This window comes from Elaeis guineensis, chromosome 6, assembly GCF_000442705.2.
Source record: "Elaeis guineensis isolate ETL-2024a chromosome 6, EG11, whole genome shotgun sequence".
Classification (NCBI taxonomy): domain Eukaryota; kingdom Viridiplantae; phylum Streptophyta; class Magnoliopsida; order Arecales; family Arecaceae; genus Elaeis; species Elaeis guineensis.
In genome coordinates this window covers 130,003,743-130,022,695 of record NC_025998.2, presented here as the reverse complement: position 1 = coordinate 130,022,695, position 18,953 = coordinate 130,003,743, and the positions used below count along the sequence as shown (strand labels likewise).

The 18,953-nt window shown below is 37.9% G+C and overlaps 2 protein-coding genes across 2 annotated transcripts; one reads left to right on the top strand and one right to left on the bottom strand.

Moving 5' to 3' along the window:
* Positions 1-1,179: 1,179 nt before the first annotated feature.
* Positions 1,180-7,347, top strand: LOC105046534 (uncharacterized). The gene is given in 5 exon segments (XM_073259867.1): positions 1,180-1,425; positions 3,687-4,117; positions 4,120-4,309; positions 6,161-6,336; positions 6,502-7,347. Coding segments are annotated over 5 exon segments (1,455 nt in total). The 5' UTR covers positions 1,180-1,366; the 3' UTR covers positions 7,101-7,347.
* Positions 7,348-9,243: 1,896 nt separating this feature from the next.
* On the bottom strand, positions 9,244-18,380 carry LOC105046535 (probable protein phosphatase 2C 55). Its single transcript, XM_010925146.4, has 5 exons — positions 18,125-18,380; positions 16,840-17,706; positions 14,814-15,138; positions 12,639-12,788; positions 9,244-9,801 (listed from the first exon to the last, which is right to left on the bottom strand). The coding sequence occupies exons 2-5, from the start codon at positions 17,562-17,564 to the stop codon at positions 9,508-9,510; spliced, it is 1,494 nt and encodes a 497-aa protein (XP_010923448.2). The 5' UTR covers positions 17,565-17,706; positions 18,125-18,380; the 3' UTR covers positions 9,244-9,507.
* Between the last annotated feature and the right edge of the window lie 573 nt (positions 18,381-18,953).

Sequence of the window (18,953 nt, the reverse complement as noted above, 5' to 3'; positions counted from 1 at the left end):
CACTTCAAGGAAAAAATCTTATTCATTTCAAGCGTATGGAAATTTATGTAGAATGTGTAGGTAACTTGGATTGTGTAGAAAGCTCTTTCCTTCAAAATTAATTATTTGGTAATTTGCACACGATGCAAGAAGTGCAAGTACCAGCACTTTCAAAACAGGTATATCTATGCTTTCATTAGGTGTTAAATACGTCGTCATTAGCCGATGCGGTTGTTGTCATTTGCCTGTGTATTTAATACCCGAGTTAAATAACAGAATTTTCCTTTGGCGTGCACCAATTTAATATGATGGCGTTGGCCGTTGAGTTTCTCTTCAAATTATTTTTATCAATAATGGCATGGAGTGCTCGTTTTCTTGCACACAAAGTTATCTTTCCCATGTGGCACAAGGGTTTTAGTAGAGCTAACATGAATTGCTGCGATAAACTGGGAAGGTAATTAAATGCCAAGTAGCCAAGTCAACACTATACATATAAGAATTTTTATATGCATCCCAAAAGCTTTTGCTCTTTTTATTGCAAGCATGCTTAAACTTGAGATCCCGGCACTATACAATCGTAACGACCACTCTCTAAACCATTATTCATCCAGTATAATCTTAATTTGGATCATGCTCGGACGGAACAATGGTCATTATAACGGGCGTGATGAATAAAATATAAAGGGAAGTGGTTAACAAAAATGACAGCCGCAATAGTGATTGCTATTCACTCTATCAAACGTTCCACCAAATTTTTTGAAATAATGTAGAGGTGTAATTAAAGAACAGCCTTATTTTGGTCATAATATCATATTTGGAATATTTGTGAAAGATATAATTCTCATTGAATTAATATTAAGAAGGCTAAATATCACCCATTATTCCACCATTTGACGATTATAATGCATGGACACTTGTCTTGGGTGATATCATGGGGACCTCACAATCCGCGATAAATTAACCTTTGTAGCAGAATCTGAGGCTGTGCAAAACAAAATCCCCAGATCTAGATTTGGACCGGATCAGTTTGTTGACTTTGACCGTCCGAATAGACTCCAGGTGCCGAGCGTGGAGCGGTGGACTTCTCCGTCCAGGTCCTCCAAGTGGCCCCCACGTGGACACGACCTCCAACACTGTAATCAAAGAACAACTTGACCTATCCAGAAATAATAATAAAATAATTAATTAATAAACTGAGGACGCCGCGCCTCTTCTTCCCGGCCTCTCTCCATCGAGCTCTTCCCTTACGAAATCTGCCGTCATGGCCTAGAAAAGTCTACCCCCACATCTCATTCCCAATGCTCGGTCGTCTCACAGATGTAGAGAAGAAGAAGAGGAGAGAAGCCGTTAAAAGGCACCGGTGGTTTTTTTATCCGGTTTTTTTCTCATGGGAAGCAGGGCCCGTTCTTCTAGTGCGTGCACTTCGCCTTCTCACGGAAAAATGAGGTAAGTTGTTCTAAAGTTCTGTTCCTTTATTGCCAAATTGTTGTCCTCTCGTAATTTGGAAGGTTACTTGTTGAATCTTAATAAATTTAGGAGTTTTGGTTGGTGCTGGAATGATAATGGAACAAATATGGGCTATTTTTCTATCTTTTTGTAGGATCTCCCCCTTCGGTTGGACATTGTTTTTCAGAATATACTTTGAGTGAAACAGAAGGGATTCATATGTTGTTGGATTCGTTTTGATTGTGTCACTGGATTTGCCAACTATGTCAAGGATTTTCTCTCTCTTTTTTTTTTTGTGATTTTTTTGGTTTTTGGGGGGGGAATTAATTGTATGATGAATTTTTGATTTTTATGTTTTCTACTCTGAGTTGAAAGCTTTGACTTTGGAAACCCTGAGCATGCTTAAGTTTTTAAGCCGACGATGGGGAGGAGATAAATCTTCCACGTGCGTCTATGATTTGTCCGGACCTTCTTTCTCACGGAGCATGGGGTTTGGGTTTGAGCTGAAAATATCTCATGATGGAAGATGGATTAGAGATGAGGGAAATTCCTTCACCCAGGGGATAAGAGAAAGAAGAGACATGGAGAATTTCTCAAAAAAAAAAAAAAAAAAAGGAGGCCAGGGACTGAAATTTTATTCAAATTAGCAACTTTTCAATGGTTTTTTTGCTCATGAAAACTCTATACTTGTGATGTTAACCATAAAACATATTTCAAACAATCCTCTCACTTCTCCAAATGGGTCATAATGCAAAACTTAGCCAAAAAGAATGCGACCAAAATTCACGAAAATAGATGCAACTATTTATCATAATATCAGCTGCAACATGCATGAGAACTAGTCCATTAAACAAAAAAAAGTGAAAACATTCATGAGAACTAAAAACAGATAGGCTTGGTGTGGTGGCTTTCATGAAATGAGCTTCTTTTGGTGGCATCTTTTGGCCCAGTGGAGGGATGTCTCTGGTAACATATGCGTGTACTCTTTGGCCATGCCATGCGACTTGCAGCATGTGGTTGTTATGCCTGCACCTGGCTTGCTGGGGGGGAATGCATGCTTGCCTGTTGACATATTTGAAGGAGGCTTCTATGAGGTGTCTATCTGTTGATTACATTATGTTGAAGAGGTGCGGGCATGAGGGAATTCCCATCCTTTGTTTCTAAAACTAGTTTTTTTTTTTTTTTTTTTTGCATTGAAGGGATAAAAAAAAATGATCCTAAAAATTTTTCATTTATCTTGATATCATCTATTGCTGCATCAATTGAGGAGATAATTACCACCATCCAGAGAGGTGGAAGAGGCAACGTGGTCAAATTTCTTAATGAGGCAAGCCATCAGAACAAGGCATATGCCTCATGAATACTTTTAAAAGATCTAGACCTGAGAATATAATGTGATGAAAACAAGGTAAAGCTGGTGAGGAGTCAGCCCCTCTCCATTTCATTCAAAAATCAAGGTAAAGGACTTGAGTGACATGCTTATACATGGTTAGGACTTAGGAGATTGGTAACAATCACTTATTGCAATGCCAACTGTATATATGATGGGTGATGTCTATTAATATATGTTACGGTATGTAGTTTTGTTTTGTGGGTCCACATACAGCATCTTCATGAAGTTGTTTTATTTTTGGCTGCATTCCATATAGTTCTATACATAAAGTAGTAGTTTGTTTATATGCCCTTTGTGAGCCTATCTTTGTAAAGCATATCCTTTGGTTGGTCAAACCACCCCTCTCCTGTGAGCCTTAAGGTATCTTGGAGGGCATTGTCCCAAGGCACAAAGCAAGGCAAGCTTCAGAAAAGCCTGTTTGGACAAATCATGATTATGATTCGTGATTATACACTTCCATCTCTGGGTGATTGACTCACTTCCAATGTTACCATTTCTTGTGGTACAGTTATATATTTACTGAAATCAATAACTAGAATTCTTTTTGAAACCTTTAGGTTGCATTTTCAAAAAAATAAAAAACACCAGTAATGTTTACTGAAATAAGCAATAATCTGTTATTGCCGTATATAGTCTGGGATGCACTTGGCAAGGGAATCTGATTTGTGAATGTCAGTTATAAAAAGGATATCTCTGGTTTTCATCCAGCTATATGTGCCATCATTTTTTGCGTTTTATTCTTAATTGCATCTTGTTATCTTCTTATCTGCATGTCAGAAGATGAATGTAGAATATAGAACAAGAGAGTTCTTATTAATTCTTTACTTGTAAGCTCCTTTTTGATGCCATACTTGTTCTCATCTGACAGAGCAAGGAAGATATTTGGGTTCTCTGTATCTCTTATTCTCATCAATATGGCCTCTATAATGGAGCGTGCTGATGAGAATCTCCTTCCAGCTGTTTACAAAGAAGTCAGCGAGGCCTTCAATGCTGGACCTACTGATCTTGGATACCTTACATTCATACGAAACTTTGTGCAGGCATTATCATCTCCATTGGCAGGTGTACTAGCACTATACTATGACCGTCCTGCAGTTCTTGCAATGGGCACTGTTTTCTGGGCCTTATCAACAGCTGCAGTTGGTGCTAGTCAGCATTTTGGGCAGGTTGCAATCTGGAGAGCAGTGAATGGTTTTGGGCTGGCTATAGTGATCCCGGCACTGCAATCTTTCATTGCTGATAGTTATATGGATGGTCTGCGTGGTACTGGATTTGGATTATTGAGCCTTGTTGGTTCTATAGGGGCATAGGAGGTGGTGTTTTGGCAACAGTCATGGCTGGGCAAGAATTTTGGGGATTGCCAGGATGGCGTTGTGCCTTTGTCATGATGGCATCATTGAGTTTGCTGATTGGCTTTCTTGTTTACATGTTTGTTATTGACCCTAGAAGAACCACTCTGATCGCTCATGGAGCTGATGAGGACTCTGAAAGGTAGCTATCTGATCTCGGGTTTCTTGAATCTCATTTACTCAAATGCATTGTCATTCTTATCCTTTTGGATTGTGTTGTTCATGTAAACAACAACCTACTTTTTGAAGACAATCTGTAATGCATCTTGGGTGGTTCCATTCTAAAAGACAAAATAAATTCCTAAAATGCTAAAAACTCCTTGAACTGATGGAAATGTAGACAGATGTGTAGTAGCTAAACTCAGTTATATACTTAGGAAGAAGTAACATTAAATATTTATGCAGAAAAATTAAACAATTGTTTATGATTGGATGGAGCTTTATTAAATAATTCAGATTGGCCTCGGGAATGATCCAGATCCCATGTAAGTAAATTTCTTGACTAATAGGAGAGATGGTTATGCCTACAATTCATAAACTTCTTTCCTTAAGAAAAGTAATTTGATTTTGGCAAGTTTGAATATCTTGGTAAACACTGTTGTCAACAATCCTTCTAGTATGTGGTTGCTGTTGAATTTGTTGTTTCAGGTCATTTTTTCTTAGACATGGTGTTATACACAACTTAAATGGGCAGCTTTAGACACAAAGTATTTAGTGTGATCATGTTGATGTTGGTGCATTGAGAACTTTAAGAAAGTGATGTTGGCACTTGGCACAATATCTTGACAACCCAGCTTTTGGGTTGAAAGGTCATATAGTTGGAATCAGATATCCTGATTCATGAATAAATGCTTACTGATGGAAGTTCTCCAGGGCTGTTGGCATTGTCTTTGGACTCAATTTGGTATATAGTCTCAAGTCCCCCTTCCTGTGGCCGCACGGCCCGCACCACCCCCACAAAAGGGGTAGACTTTGAGGTTTATCTCTCGTTTGGCCACCTTCAAAATTGGAACTTGTTCTGTTTATGTAATTCTAATCCTTCACCTTCCTCATTCAAGTTTTTCCACCTCCTTTTTTCATTGCCTTTCTTGGTCAAATGAGCATAAACTTGACTTTGTACTGTAATCAACCTGACTGGACCTGATTTGGACTATATTGGCTTGAAGACCCGTCTTTGCCTATTGTTGTTTCAATTCCGTCACATTCTTTTCTCAAAATTACTTATATCCTTTTCTCTTCCAGTTGTGACAGTTTTCTTGGCTGTGACAGTAAAGCAGGCCAGGTTTCTTGCTGGATATATTCCCACAACGAGTAAAAGTTGTTTACAGTTATAGTTTCCACTCCTATTCATTTGGGATCATTTACCATATAAAGAAAACTAAAAGTCATAAAATATTGATTTTTCAGATAAACCTATATGTTTTGAACACCCGATGCTCAAGTGGACATGGCTGGTGAAGAAACTTATTGTGCTTCATAATCTGACATTAATATTCTAAATATTCCTGTTTTTTTTGGTCCCAACTATGGTGGTTATTGATGTGCTTGTCATGTTCAGGAAAATAGGCCTGCATCAAGGGATTGTATAGTTGATAATACATTGAAAACTATTATATCTGGTTAATCTTTTGATTCTTTTCTTAAGTTATTTACAATGCCTTGCTGGTAATCCTGTGTGTGCGCGCGCATTCCGTGCTGTGCCTGAACATGTGCATGTGCATGTGTGTGAGTGTGTGTGTGTGTGAGTGAGTGTGTTCGTTTGTGTGTGTGCGTGCGAGAGAGAGAGAGAGATGGGGGATGCCGTATATTCATTTCATAGAGATGCATTTCCTGAACGTAACATTTCTCCACTTCAGGATATCAAAGATTTAAATGATCGCAGTAATGACAAAGTGATTTGAACTAAGCTATACACTCTAATCTTTTGCATACAATGCCAAAACTATTTGATGTTCGATTAATATGTAACTGTGGTGTTTCCTGGTTGTTTCAGGAGCTCTCTGGTCGGTAAAGTTAGTGTACCTCCACCATCTATCTGGGGTGATTCCTGGTTAGCAATGATATCAGTAATGAAAGTGCAAACATTTCAGATCATTGTGTTGCAGGGCATTGTCGGTTCACTGCCATGGACATCCATGGTTTTCTTCACAATGTGGTTTGAACTGATGGGTATGAACAGATCCACAATCTTGAACATTCGAACTGATAAGCAAAATCCTTAAAAAACATTACATCGAACATTTAGATTTCCAGAGACAGATTTTTAATGCAATTGGAAATAGTTTTGGCATCTGTGTTTTTTTTAAAGGCATACAATTTTATTTTTTCTTTCAGGCTTTGACCATAATAGCTCAGCTGCCTTGAACAGTTTTTTTGCCCTCGGATGTGCTATGGGATCCCTCACTGGTGGATTAATAGCAGACCGGGTATCAAAGTTCTACCCAGAGACAGGCCGTGTCATGTGTGCTCAGTTCAGTGCCTTCATGGGCATTCCCTTCTCATGGATTGTGCTCACAGTCATCCCTCAGTCTGTAAACAGTTGGAATGCCTTTGCCGTCGCCTTGTTCCTCATGGGTCTCACCATCAGCTGGTGTGCTACCTGTGCTAATAACCCAATGTTTGCTGAGGTTGTCCCTTTGAAGCATCGCACCATGATATATGCCTTCGATCGTGCATTTGAAGGTTCATTCTCTTCATTCGCAGCACCTGCTGTCGGATATCTTACCGAGAAGATTTATGGTTATGATTCGAAGTCTCTGAGTTTAGCAAATGGATCTGCTCAAGGGGCATATGCACTCTCTAGGGGACTACTAACAATGACAGTCATTCCTTTTGGCTTATGTTGTTTGTTTTATAGCCCACTTTACATCATATTTAAGCGTGACCGTGACAATGCTAGGATGGCTAGTGCAAAAGAGCTGGTGCTGACGTGAGGACTTCATCTGCAGTTATAAGCAGCAGCGGTTCCATTCCTACAGAAACGATCAGACAGTTGCATCATGTACATTAGTTGGGTTTGTCATATGAGATTGAGGACCTCTGAGCTAATGATTACCACTGTAGGATATTCTTGCTAAATTCAACATTGAAAGACTGCGCTTTTTTTTTTTTTGCTCTGATTACACTGTAATAAGATTGCAAAAATCAAACACAGATAATGTACAGATTCTTGTGCTCCAATCCTAGTATTCTTATCCTCTGCAGGTTTATCCATAATTGTGCTGCCTCAACATACATGATGCTCAGTGTTTGAACATGCAGGGACCGAACGGGTTTATTTTGGTTAGTCTAGCTCTATTTAGAGCTACCCATTCTTTATGAGCTTTTGTTACAGTTATTAGTTTTTCTTCATTACTGGGTCAGCTTGTGTTTGCCTATCATTCCATCACTGTCTCCAATCCAAGTCAAAGAGTCTTTGTAGACTTGATTTTGGACAAGCCTTCAACCATCTAGACTGGTCTTTTCTCAGAAGCATGTTTGGAGCTGGAGGTTTTCCACCTATTTGGCTCAGCTAGATTTCAAATCTCCTTTTCTCTTTCACTGGCATCTTAGTTAATGTCACCCAGGTAAATGGTTCCCATGCCATCGCAGGGTTCGCTAAGGAGACCCTCTTTCCCCGCTGTCTGTTTATATTGGCAGCCTCGATGCTCTCGAAGACCCCTGTATTCTCTCTCGTGCTCTGGACCTTTCAAACATCATTGCCATTAAGCACTGCTGTTAATATTTGAGAAGGGTTCAGGTCTTCAGATAAATCTGAGCAAGAGAGTCCCATCATTTGATCTTAACTTGAGAGAGATGAAGCAGCTTACTTGGCTAGGTTATTAAACTACATGCTTGAGACCTTTCCCTTTGTCTGCCATGGTCTGCCTATCAGTGATTGATATCTCCCCAAAGGAGAGTGGCTTCCGTTGATAGAAAGGGAAGTATCATCAGTGGCAGGATCACTATTCTTAATGCAGTGCACATAGGCATTACCTTCATATCATATAGCATGATGACCATTGTCGATGTGGTTTTTTCCCTTTAATAATATTCTTTTTATCTGCTTTATAGGAGCGAGTATTGAAAAGGGGGGAAAAATTTTTGTGTATCCTTTTGGGATGGTTCTGGATCTAGTATCATTAACTCCCTCATCCTACAAGTTCTTAAACATGGAAGGATTACTGTGCCAAATATATAGATCTTTGTAGGAGTCTGCAACCCCAGAAGAAGCAAAAATATTCAGGGTCAGGACCAAGAAATTCCAATCCTCGTCCGAAATAGTTCACAGTCATATACATATCATGGATTCAGTCCCGGATTGGACAATATACATATCATGTATATGATATACACGTATCAGGATATTCCATTCCTTGCGTGAAATAGTTCATAGTCATATACATATCATGTGGATTCAGTCCGAGATTTTGACCATATCTGGTGTGTGCTTTTGAGATTGTTTTGGATCTATCATCATTATTGCTGTTGCAATTCCTTCATCCCACTAGTTCTTAAACACTGAGGGATTACCATGCCAAATTTATAGATCTTCGTGGAAGTTTGCCACCCCAGAAAAAGCAAAAATATTCATGGTCAGGACTAAAATATCATCAGCAAATACCCACCCTGATTTGAAATAGTTCATGGTTACATACACATCATGGATGTGGTCCAAGATGTTGACTATAAATGTATCATGCATATGATATAGTCATATACGTATCAGGAAATTCAAATCCTTGTGTGGAATAGTTCATAGTCATATACACATCCTTGTGTGGAATAGTTCAATTGATGGCAGGGTCAGGACTAACCCTCCAGGGGAAGCATTGGAATTTCCTGATGATATCCCGGTCCATGATATGTATATGAATATGAAATAGTTGTACCATAACAAGTTAAACCTTCATGCCAACATGTACGCCTAGTCAAAATCTGGCTCATTATTGAACAATCAGCAGAAACAAGGTTTTAACCTGGCACCTTAACATTATAAACATACATATATACATATATACACACATCCGCACAAATACATATATATAATTTCTTAATGAATACTACTGGTAAAAAGCATAATGAAGGAGGAAGACGTAAGTTCTCTATCCATCCTTATGAATTGATCCAAAATGTGTGTGAAAAAGTAAGCCAGCACGTACACAGGTTCTAACATTAAGGTTGTGACAAAGTAGTGTGAAATCTCAAAAACAAAGGGTGATTGAACCGGTTGTTGTGATAGATAACAACGAGCTCATTTCTTTTGAAATAGAAGCTTCAAAGGACAGCAGTAGATGAATCTATGCAATACATTTATATTGGTTTTCAACTCCAAAACTGTACAACAAGAAGGGATTTGCATCAAGAACTGGAAGCACTGATGTAGGATACCACAACTGTAATGTCATCAAGTTTGCCTCCATAGTACCGATACCCGGCATCTTGGGCAGCAGCCGAGAAAGGTGTCTGTCGGTTCTTATCCTGCGCTCTCTGGCGGGCAAGTGCAGCTATCTTCTGAGCTGTCACTTGAGGCCCCAGCCTCGCTCTGACAGCATGGACAACAACCGCTGTAACTTCATTACTATATAAATTATCAAACAGCCCATCTGTTCCAGCGATGATGACATCACCAGGTGCAACAGGGAAGTTAAATACCTGATCACATGCGAATAAAAGGGCAACAATTAATCCACACAAATGTGCCACATTCATACACTAAAAGGCTACAGAGATTGCTAAAAAGAACAAAATAGCTAAAGCTATTTTTTTGCTGCCTAATACAAAGCCAAATCAGACCAGAAGTTTCTCACTTCTGACCAGAAATTAAACAGTTATATCACCGACAGACTGATTCTTGTTCTCTCTTCCTAGAAAATCTGGGTTCAATATAGTGTACAGGGTTGGAGAAGCCATTAGCCAAGCTAAAGACTTGAACCCTAAGCTCCTGTCCGAATGACCAGCTCAAATTACCTTGAGGTATAATAGGTTGGTTCTAATTTCTGTTGCAGCCAAGTCAAAAGAGCTGCTATTTGATGGTTTTGGATATATGAACTGTTCTGGCTTCAGTTAAGATAAGTATTTCACATTGTTTGCAATATGTTTATTTATTTATTTTTTTTAAAAAAAAAATTACATGCTACTTTCTATAATCTGTAAACTTTGGGGATACAACGTATAGCTCTAGGGGCAAAAAATAAAAGATAAAAAAGAAAAAAAAATACATTCTTCTTTCTACAATCTGTAACCTTTGGGGATATAATATATAGCTCTAGGGGCTGCTAGGATGCCCAGATAAGTTATCTACTGGATAAATCCATTCTAGAGGGATAACCGTGAAGTAGTTGCACAGGAAGAAGAAAGTCTCAATTGCATCAGCCCAGGAACACAATCCCAAAAAATGGATGGATACTCAAATCCATTGAATAGGTGATTTACATATCCTGGCTTTAAGGGATGATCTATAACCTAGTCTTCCTGAGCATGAGCCTTGGTTGAATGGTAGGTTTGCTCCATTATAACCTGGAGGTTACAACTCTTCTATCATTAGCCCAATTTGGTCCCAAGGATAACCACGCATTTGAACATCCAAACACAGCCTTAGCCACCAAAACCAAGTATTGTTAAAAAACTAATGCCACCAAAACCAAGTATTGTTAAAAAACTCAAGAAGAAAAATAAAGCTTTAAAAGTAGAAAAAAAAAAAGCAATAAAAATTAGTTGGACAAACTTTTGACATCATAATGTTATTTGGTCAGAACAACTAAAGTTTTATTCTTTTACAAATTTATATATTCTAATTGTATTTTTGGTTTTGGTGGACACTTGATGAAAACAACATTTACAAGATCTTCGTTCACATAAAATTAACATATTGACGTACCAAGATGCCTTAAGAAAGGTATTTTCATAGATTTCTTGCACTGAACACCAACATGATTTATAATTTGTTCAAATCTTTTTTTAAAAAAAATAGTAGTTTAATTTTGTGAACAAACTTCCTAAAGGCTTGATTTGAAGAATTTTAAAAAAGAGGTTTTAAGCCTTATATATGCTAGTTTCAGAGGGAAATGTAAACTGCCAAAACTCGAAGTGGTTTTGGGTCATTGTGTGTTTTCTTTCAAAACAAATAAATATTCTGTGGCATCTTCAAAATGGTCAGAATGATTGCAGAGAGGAAAACAGGTGAAAAGAGAATTAAGAGAAATTAATGGAGGGCATCTATCCTGCAATCCCAATATTTTGGGATATCAAAAATCACCATTTGATTTGTGTTCAGTTCTCCTAAAAATCCCAAGATGGAAGACTGTTAGCAAGATATCCCTGGGATACAGCTACAATTTTCTGCTAAAGTATTCTAGTAGAGCAGTTTAGATCGTCCAATCCTCAGCTGAAAAGTAGCTAATCATTTAGGGAGGTGAAATATCCAATATACGTCATTTTACCCAAAATAACTGCCAACTTACTTTTGGTGAGGTTGATAATCTAATTTGCACTCCAAGGTATGGCATCATACCAATTCATGCATGATGCACTTGAACCTCAATGGGAAGGCATGCCTAAATTTCCAAAGTTATTAACTAAAATAAAATGATATAGCATTTTTTGATCCAGCTCTGTTGTCCCTGATAATTTGTAATCATCACTCATGCCATGCAACTGGGTGTCAGATTATCTTACTAGATACAAGGATGACTAGCAAGAGAGCATGTGGCTTAGTCACCAAAATGTAAGGTGCTCAAAAACATTTAAGCCTCCTGTAACTTGTAGAGCAACCAGAGGAGGCTTGCATGCCACACAATCACCCACTGCAAGTAGATGAGTGTAAAAAAATTAGACTAGTGACAGAATGCTCTTGATGATTAAAAGAATTCTCACATATTTTGTGAACAACCGGTCATGTGTTTCTCAAAAAGTTATCTGTACTTAATGAAAAAGACATGGTTTGTAGGAACCATTGATGGGTTCTAAAATAATTCTCAGCTTCTGAAAATAAATCATGGACTAAGCTAATTTCTTTCTGAATCTGTTGGTTTCACTATTTCTCCCTTAAGTCTTCATTATTTAAGATAAAAAAAGGAGGATGTCCCAGTGCACGAGGCTCCCGCCACTGTGGTATCTGGATAGGGTCGGACACATGCAACCTTACCCCCTGCATGCGGAGAGGCCTTTTTCGTGTTGGAAACCCATGACACCTAGGTCACAATAGAGCAACCTTACCATTGCACCAAAGCCTGCTGTCTTATCTTCATTATTTCACTACTTTAAGACTATGGATCTTTTATTCTTTTAACTCAGCAACACCTTCAAATTACAAATGTGCCATAGACAAATTAAATCTGATAGCAGAATTTGTTACCATGATTACTGGGGTTAGTTAGAATTAAAGCCCACATGAATTAGAAGAGAAGAGCCCCAAAACCTGATCCTCCATTCAGTTCATGCAAGTATGCAGCAAGAACTGATAACAAGAGAATGCATAAGGTTTCACTGACCTGGGCAGCGCTTGGGAGGTCACTGCCATTGCCGCTCTCAAGTTGATAAGTGAAATTGAAGTCATGTTGTTGTACAGGTGACCTGAAGATGGTACAGCCATCCCTGACAACAATGAAACCACTGTCCCCTAGGTTTACAGCATGAATGCCCTGCAAATGGAAAGACAAACAAATAAAATGCAAGAAATATTTATTGAGTACATGAAATGTTTCAGCATGCAGAAAGCAACATTAAATCATAACAATAACTTGATAATTAAGATACACTCTCCACCATAGATTGTACAACATTTGTCTAGTGTCAAACACATGAGAATACTGATGCAGCATGGAAATGCCCATAGACATTTACATTTGGGTCTATACCTGCATGGTCATTGTGAAGCTATATAATCAACTTGTAAAAGGCATCACAGACACAAACAATGGCATCCACTTCAAGTAGGTAAAAGCTTAAAAATAAAGATCATCTCAACTTCTAACCTTAGCCCTCCATATTATCAAAATAACCCAACAAAAACTCCCCACTCTTCACACACCTGTTGAGTCATCGTAGTAACTTTATTTCATTTCTTCCATATTTTGGGGAAAATTGTTGTAATGTTCCTATGATTCGAAATACTAGTTCAGAAAGGATGAGGATTTTGGGGGGTTTAAAAGAAGGCATTGCTGCTATAATCTTTTGAACTTTTGCAAGGATAAAAATCAGATATCTTCAACTCTCCAATTTTTTTGACACTTATATTCCACATGAGACTAAGCATAGCCCTATAGGAATTGCTTATACATGGAAGAAATCTGGAGGGCGGGGGATCACAATTTTTATTTTTTTTTACATCTGAAAATTATTATGAATTGAAGCTCTGATGCAGAGCCACATCAGCACTTTTCCTCGAATATGACTGACTACTTCAAGTGGTCCATCCAAATGAGCTTGTAGTTCTCTGTTTACGGGTAATTCCCAACTTCAACAAAACTGTTTTCAAAAGAAGGACTCCACACCATGAAGACAGTCTATTTTAAGAAGTAAGTTTAATATGAGATGCATCTGATGCTTTCTAACAATGAATGAGATGACTCATCTTGGAGAATATATTTACAACGGTTAACCAGAAAAGGCAGTATGAAATTTCTATGGTGTATTGCATGCATTAGTAAAACAATATATGTGACCAGGTCATCAGATACATTAAAGATAAACAGGGAAATGCTAAAAAATTCTTTGACCAATATAGTTGATTCTTGGTCATAATGAACAAAATGAATCCTCTCATATGTACAATACTAATAAACATCAGAGAAAAAAGTGCATATTGCAGCAACGTATTTATGCTAAACATAAAAATAACAACAATATTATGCTATGTAAGAAACCAAACATGCATAATAATATCGAAAGAAAGGTTCAAACAACCATTAGCCTATTTGTTAATCATAATGTACCATTGTGCAATGTAATGTACATGTCATACAGAACGATAGTAACAAGTAAAATTGTCCATACATTCCCCTCAACCTGCAGGACATTTTTAATGTCGGGGACAGCCTGGCATGGTCGATATCTTAAAAATGCTAAGTGCTTCTACAATTTAAAGTGATTAGAGATGGTATCATAAATTCAGTGCTAAATATAATAGCTTTTTCTGAAGTGGGGAGAAATTGAAGATTTATTCAAAACAAGTTCCACTAAATAAATCCTAAGCATAATACCATAAAAGAGAAGTTATATTTCCCAAGTTTTCAATGCCGATGATGACCCTAATTCAATTTCTCCCTTAGAATTTAAACCATGCTAAACTTCTGCAAAAAAAAAAAAAAAAAAATTCCTAACCTTGCTGGTTTCTGATAAGGAGTCCAAGGAGGAAACTCTCCTTAAGTTGGAAATTCCAAAATTTAATATGAATAATAAGAGTTCCACATCCTCCAAAGTCCAAATTCATATTGAATTATTGGTCATACAAAACTAAATCTTATCTAGATCAACAACACAATACAACAGATAAAAAAAAATCTCAAAACATTTCTTGAGGAAGGAATACATTAGCACCTAATCCATGCTCTTTTTTTGTCTAAATTTGTCCTGTATCTGATATCTTTAGTATTAGCCATGTGCATTTGCACGTGCTTAATAGCTTGTGCTATCAAAGAGAACAAAGGGAAAAGGAAACTAAAAACCTGATCTGTCAGAGCAATGATGCATGCTGTTGATGACCCCTTTGCTTTTGTGCTGGAATAAGCCTTCTCTAGAACCCTTGCTGGATCAATGGACCCCTTTGGCTCTTCTCGAATTGCAGACACTGAATTAGACATAAGATCTCGAGCATACTGTCCTGCATCAACTCCAAGGTCTGCCCAGCCACCAACACCATCAGCCACACCAATGGCTTGGTCATCAACACATATGAAATGAGCATCCTCCCCACCAGTTTCCTCCTTATCTGGGTGCGGCAGGTAACAAGATCCAGAAAGCAGCTTCAAAGTCCTATCACTCAGTACTTTTCTGTAACCCAAAAACATATAATTTACCCAAATCATAAAAGCAGTGTCAGTAGCAATAAATACGTCCATATTCAATGTTGAAGCTAACTTAAGTAGAACTTATATGAAAAAACTTCTGACATGGAGAAATCATGATATCAAGTAAGCCTCAGACCAAGTTCAGATAAAAGTTCAACCCATGACTGGAAAACTCTTTTTTTAAAAAGAAGAAAGAAAAATCCTACTAATAAACAACAATATCTAAGTTACTGATAATCTCAACAATTGACATAGCCTGCTTGGCAGACTTGACACATAAGCAGTCTAAGCTAAGAGGTAAAGGTCAATTTTTCTGTGAATTACTGGAAAAATGATGACTTTCGAGTTCTAATACATGCAAAATATACAATAACTACTGATAACGAAGATATGCTACAGAACTGAAGATAAGGACAGAAAATAGAAGGCTGCATCCATCAAGAACTCAATTTGCATTAATAATGGATTGAAACACAGCCAAAGCAAAAAGACTGAAGAAAAAAACATATGACTTGTTCACAATACTCGAGGCCATCCCGCACACCATTCTCTCCGTGGAACGGTACAGAAACAGCAGGATGCACCTTCATCATTGGGATGAGAGTCCTTGGGTCAGCATATGATGAAATTGCAAATCTATGTAGTTCAAGCACCCTCACCTAAAAAATATCATTTGAATGAGTTCAATCTTCTATGTGCACTCTTCCAAACGTCCTCAATCTCATGCCAGATTATAGTCCTTGTTTTCTTCTTGTTTAATCCAATGTAAGGCTAATGCACATCAATTAGGGTTTGGTTTCTTGGAGTCGGGTAGTACATACACAAAATATCATGTTTAAACTTGTACAAGAGAGTAAATTTCTTGATTGAGTGCCCAAAATATGTCTATTTAGAATAAAAAGCGACCAAATATAGGCCAGAATATAGACAAAGTAAAAAGGGATTTCCTAGAGTATAACAGCCTGTTTGCCATTTATCTTCTGGCAGGCCATGTATCTTTATATGCCAATGGATACCTTAGCACACGACAAAACTATATATTTCTAGCACTCGCATCATATACAGTGCTAATTTTTCCCCCTAATCCATCTATTCTAGTCAACTTTATAAACTCATTTTGCTGTCCATTCCCTTTTAGTCCTCCATGGTCCAACACTCCTAGACAAGACTCACCAATTTCTTTGCACTATTCTTTGCTTTACAATTTCTTATTGCAGATCTTCCATCTAAATCCAAGATATCTCCTCTCTATGAGTGAAGTTTAGGCCAGAGTTTTTCCAACATGTGTCACCCACAAATAAATGTACTAAATTAAGTTTCACATTTCATGCATCATTTTCCACTTCTAAACAAAGTCATATTTAAACAAAATTCAAACAGCAAAGTTGATTTATTAAAATAACTTGTATACGATGAAAACTTTCACCATGACAACCAGTTCAATGCCATTTGAATCCACCTTATGATGAATCCAATTACTTACCTGAAAATTTTTTCATCTTTAATCACAACAAACCCTTTCCAATGCAACGACGATCAAGGTGCAGCAGCATCCATACAAACATGTAATATAACATCAATATGCCAATACTATAAACTACATATGCAGAGGGAATGTGCTACTGAAATGTGATCAGTCAATTGGCAATAAGTGCGACTGTTAGATGGATGTCCAGAAACATACTGGTCAGAGGGTACAGCCGAATTCTCAAACTGCTCTTGCTGTGGAGTTCCATCCAAAGACACATCAGGAGCTGCCTCGGCAGAATATGGTACTGTACGCTGCGACTGAAAATCTCGTATCCCTGGCTCCAAGGAAAACTTAGACTTCCAACTGGTCCCAGTTGCATTAGACCAGAAACACCTGTAGACCATATTAGTACCCCAAGGTTCTCTATTTTTCAAGTTACCACTTATTCTTCTGCAATAATCAAGACCTTTATAGCTATAACAGATATCGGCCTGCATCACAGAATTCAAAATCTGTCTGCTGCTGCTCATCTTCTCCAGATGCCGAGCACCTGGTTCAGCTCTACCTAATAAAGAACTGCAAGCAGACATTATACTTCTCTTGAACAAGCTGCAAGGAAGCTTTTGGTTGGGCTCGGAAAGAACAGTGTCAACGTTATACAAACAAGGCTGACAAGAAGGTCCAGTCACAGAAGGCACAGAAAAGGTGCGAGAAATCGTTCCGATGACAGATGGTCCCTTGCGACAATCACTTGTATTGAAATTTCTTAGGACATTGATAGAAGACCGCGGAGACTGATGAATACCATGGACAAGAGTAGAGAGTGGCTGCGATGGAAAGGACAAGGTATGGCCAAACAAGAAGTTCTGGCCCCGGCCTAGTAGGAATTCTGAAGAAGCTTGCAGCCCTTTTTTCTTTGAGAAATAGGTAGATGGCATCTTATCCAAGCAGGCACAGAGGGATTCTTCTAACAATCAGATACCAGTCGCAGGACCGACATAAAACAGGAAATCTCATTACTCCTGATACATCAGCCAAATCCAAATCGCTTTCTTTCGGTGATCCAATGGAGCAAGAAACCTGATAAAGAGGAGAGAATTGAAAACAGGAGGTTGAGATATTGAGAACAGAAAAGAAAATATAGCTCCCAATTCAAAAAAAAAAAAAAAAAATCGCCCACATAAAATCCGCCCTGAGAGCAGGACGAAAGAAAGAAACAACATAATAACAACCTTCGACCCAAAATCTTAACCTAAAATCCTAAAAAACCAAAATTTTCAGGAAAAGAGAGAAAGAAAACAAGCCTAACCAGAGAAAATCCTCACGAGAAATCACCAAAACAACCAACCCAAGTGGGGAAAAAGAATCCTTTATCGGGATTTGTGAAAATAAAGAGCAAACAAAAAAGGAATAAAAATATCAGGAAAAGAGACCAAAAGAAAGAACGCGAACAAATATATCGAAAGAAGAAGGAATAGATTTTGAAATCCTAAAGCACCTGATGACGATACGAGCCTTCCAAGATTCACGGATCTGCTCTCTCCCTTCTTCCTTCTCTATTTCCTTCTCTCCTAGCAGATGGGAGGTGAAGAAAAGGGGGTGAGGGTTGAAAGTGAGACACGAGAGGAGACAAGGTCGGGATTGCCGCAGGGGGAGCCCCTCTATCCTCGATAACCCTGGAGAAACTCCTTGTCCCGGTTCCAATGTGCCCCGCCGCACCCCCCACTCCCACCCGCATTAATCACGGGCGCTTTGACCTTGGCTCGGTTGCGTCGGCGAACCTGAGAAATGTCAAAGATTTTAGGGAGGTCAAAGATTCTTTGAGATATTTTGCAGCTTGGGAGAACCGTGTGGGCCTTCAAAGTGTCGCACACATTTGTGCACCCAAAAAAAACGTGTAGATAAAAAAAAAATAACAATTATAATACATTATTTAATATTATAACGGTTTATTTTAACATAAATAACAGCTTTCTTGTTTTTTTTTTAAAATGAAGTACTAGTTTTTAATTAAATTTTTATTGGATGTACTACCAAAAATAATTGTATCGACCAAATCGTATTTTTTATTCAATGAAAAATAAATGGAAAGATAATGGTCTTATTTTCTGTTATTATCCATTACTTCTCATTATAATGCAGTTATAATAACAATTATCATAGATGTTTTTTCAATATTAAAGATTGAAAAAATTATTTCAATGCAATTAATAGCTGTTATAACGGTCCATAACTGCAGGTCCATTGTAACAGCATAATGCATTACTGGGTAATAAGATAGGATTTAAGTTGAGCTAGAATCGGATTCAGATTCGTAACCTGCTAGC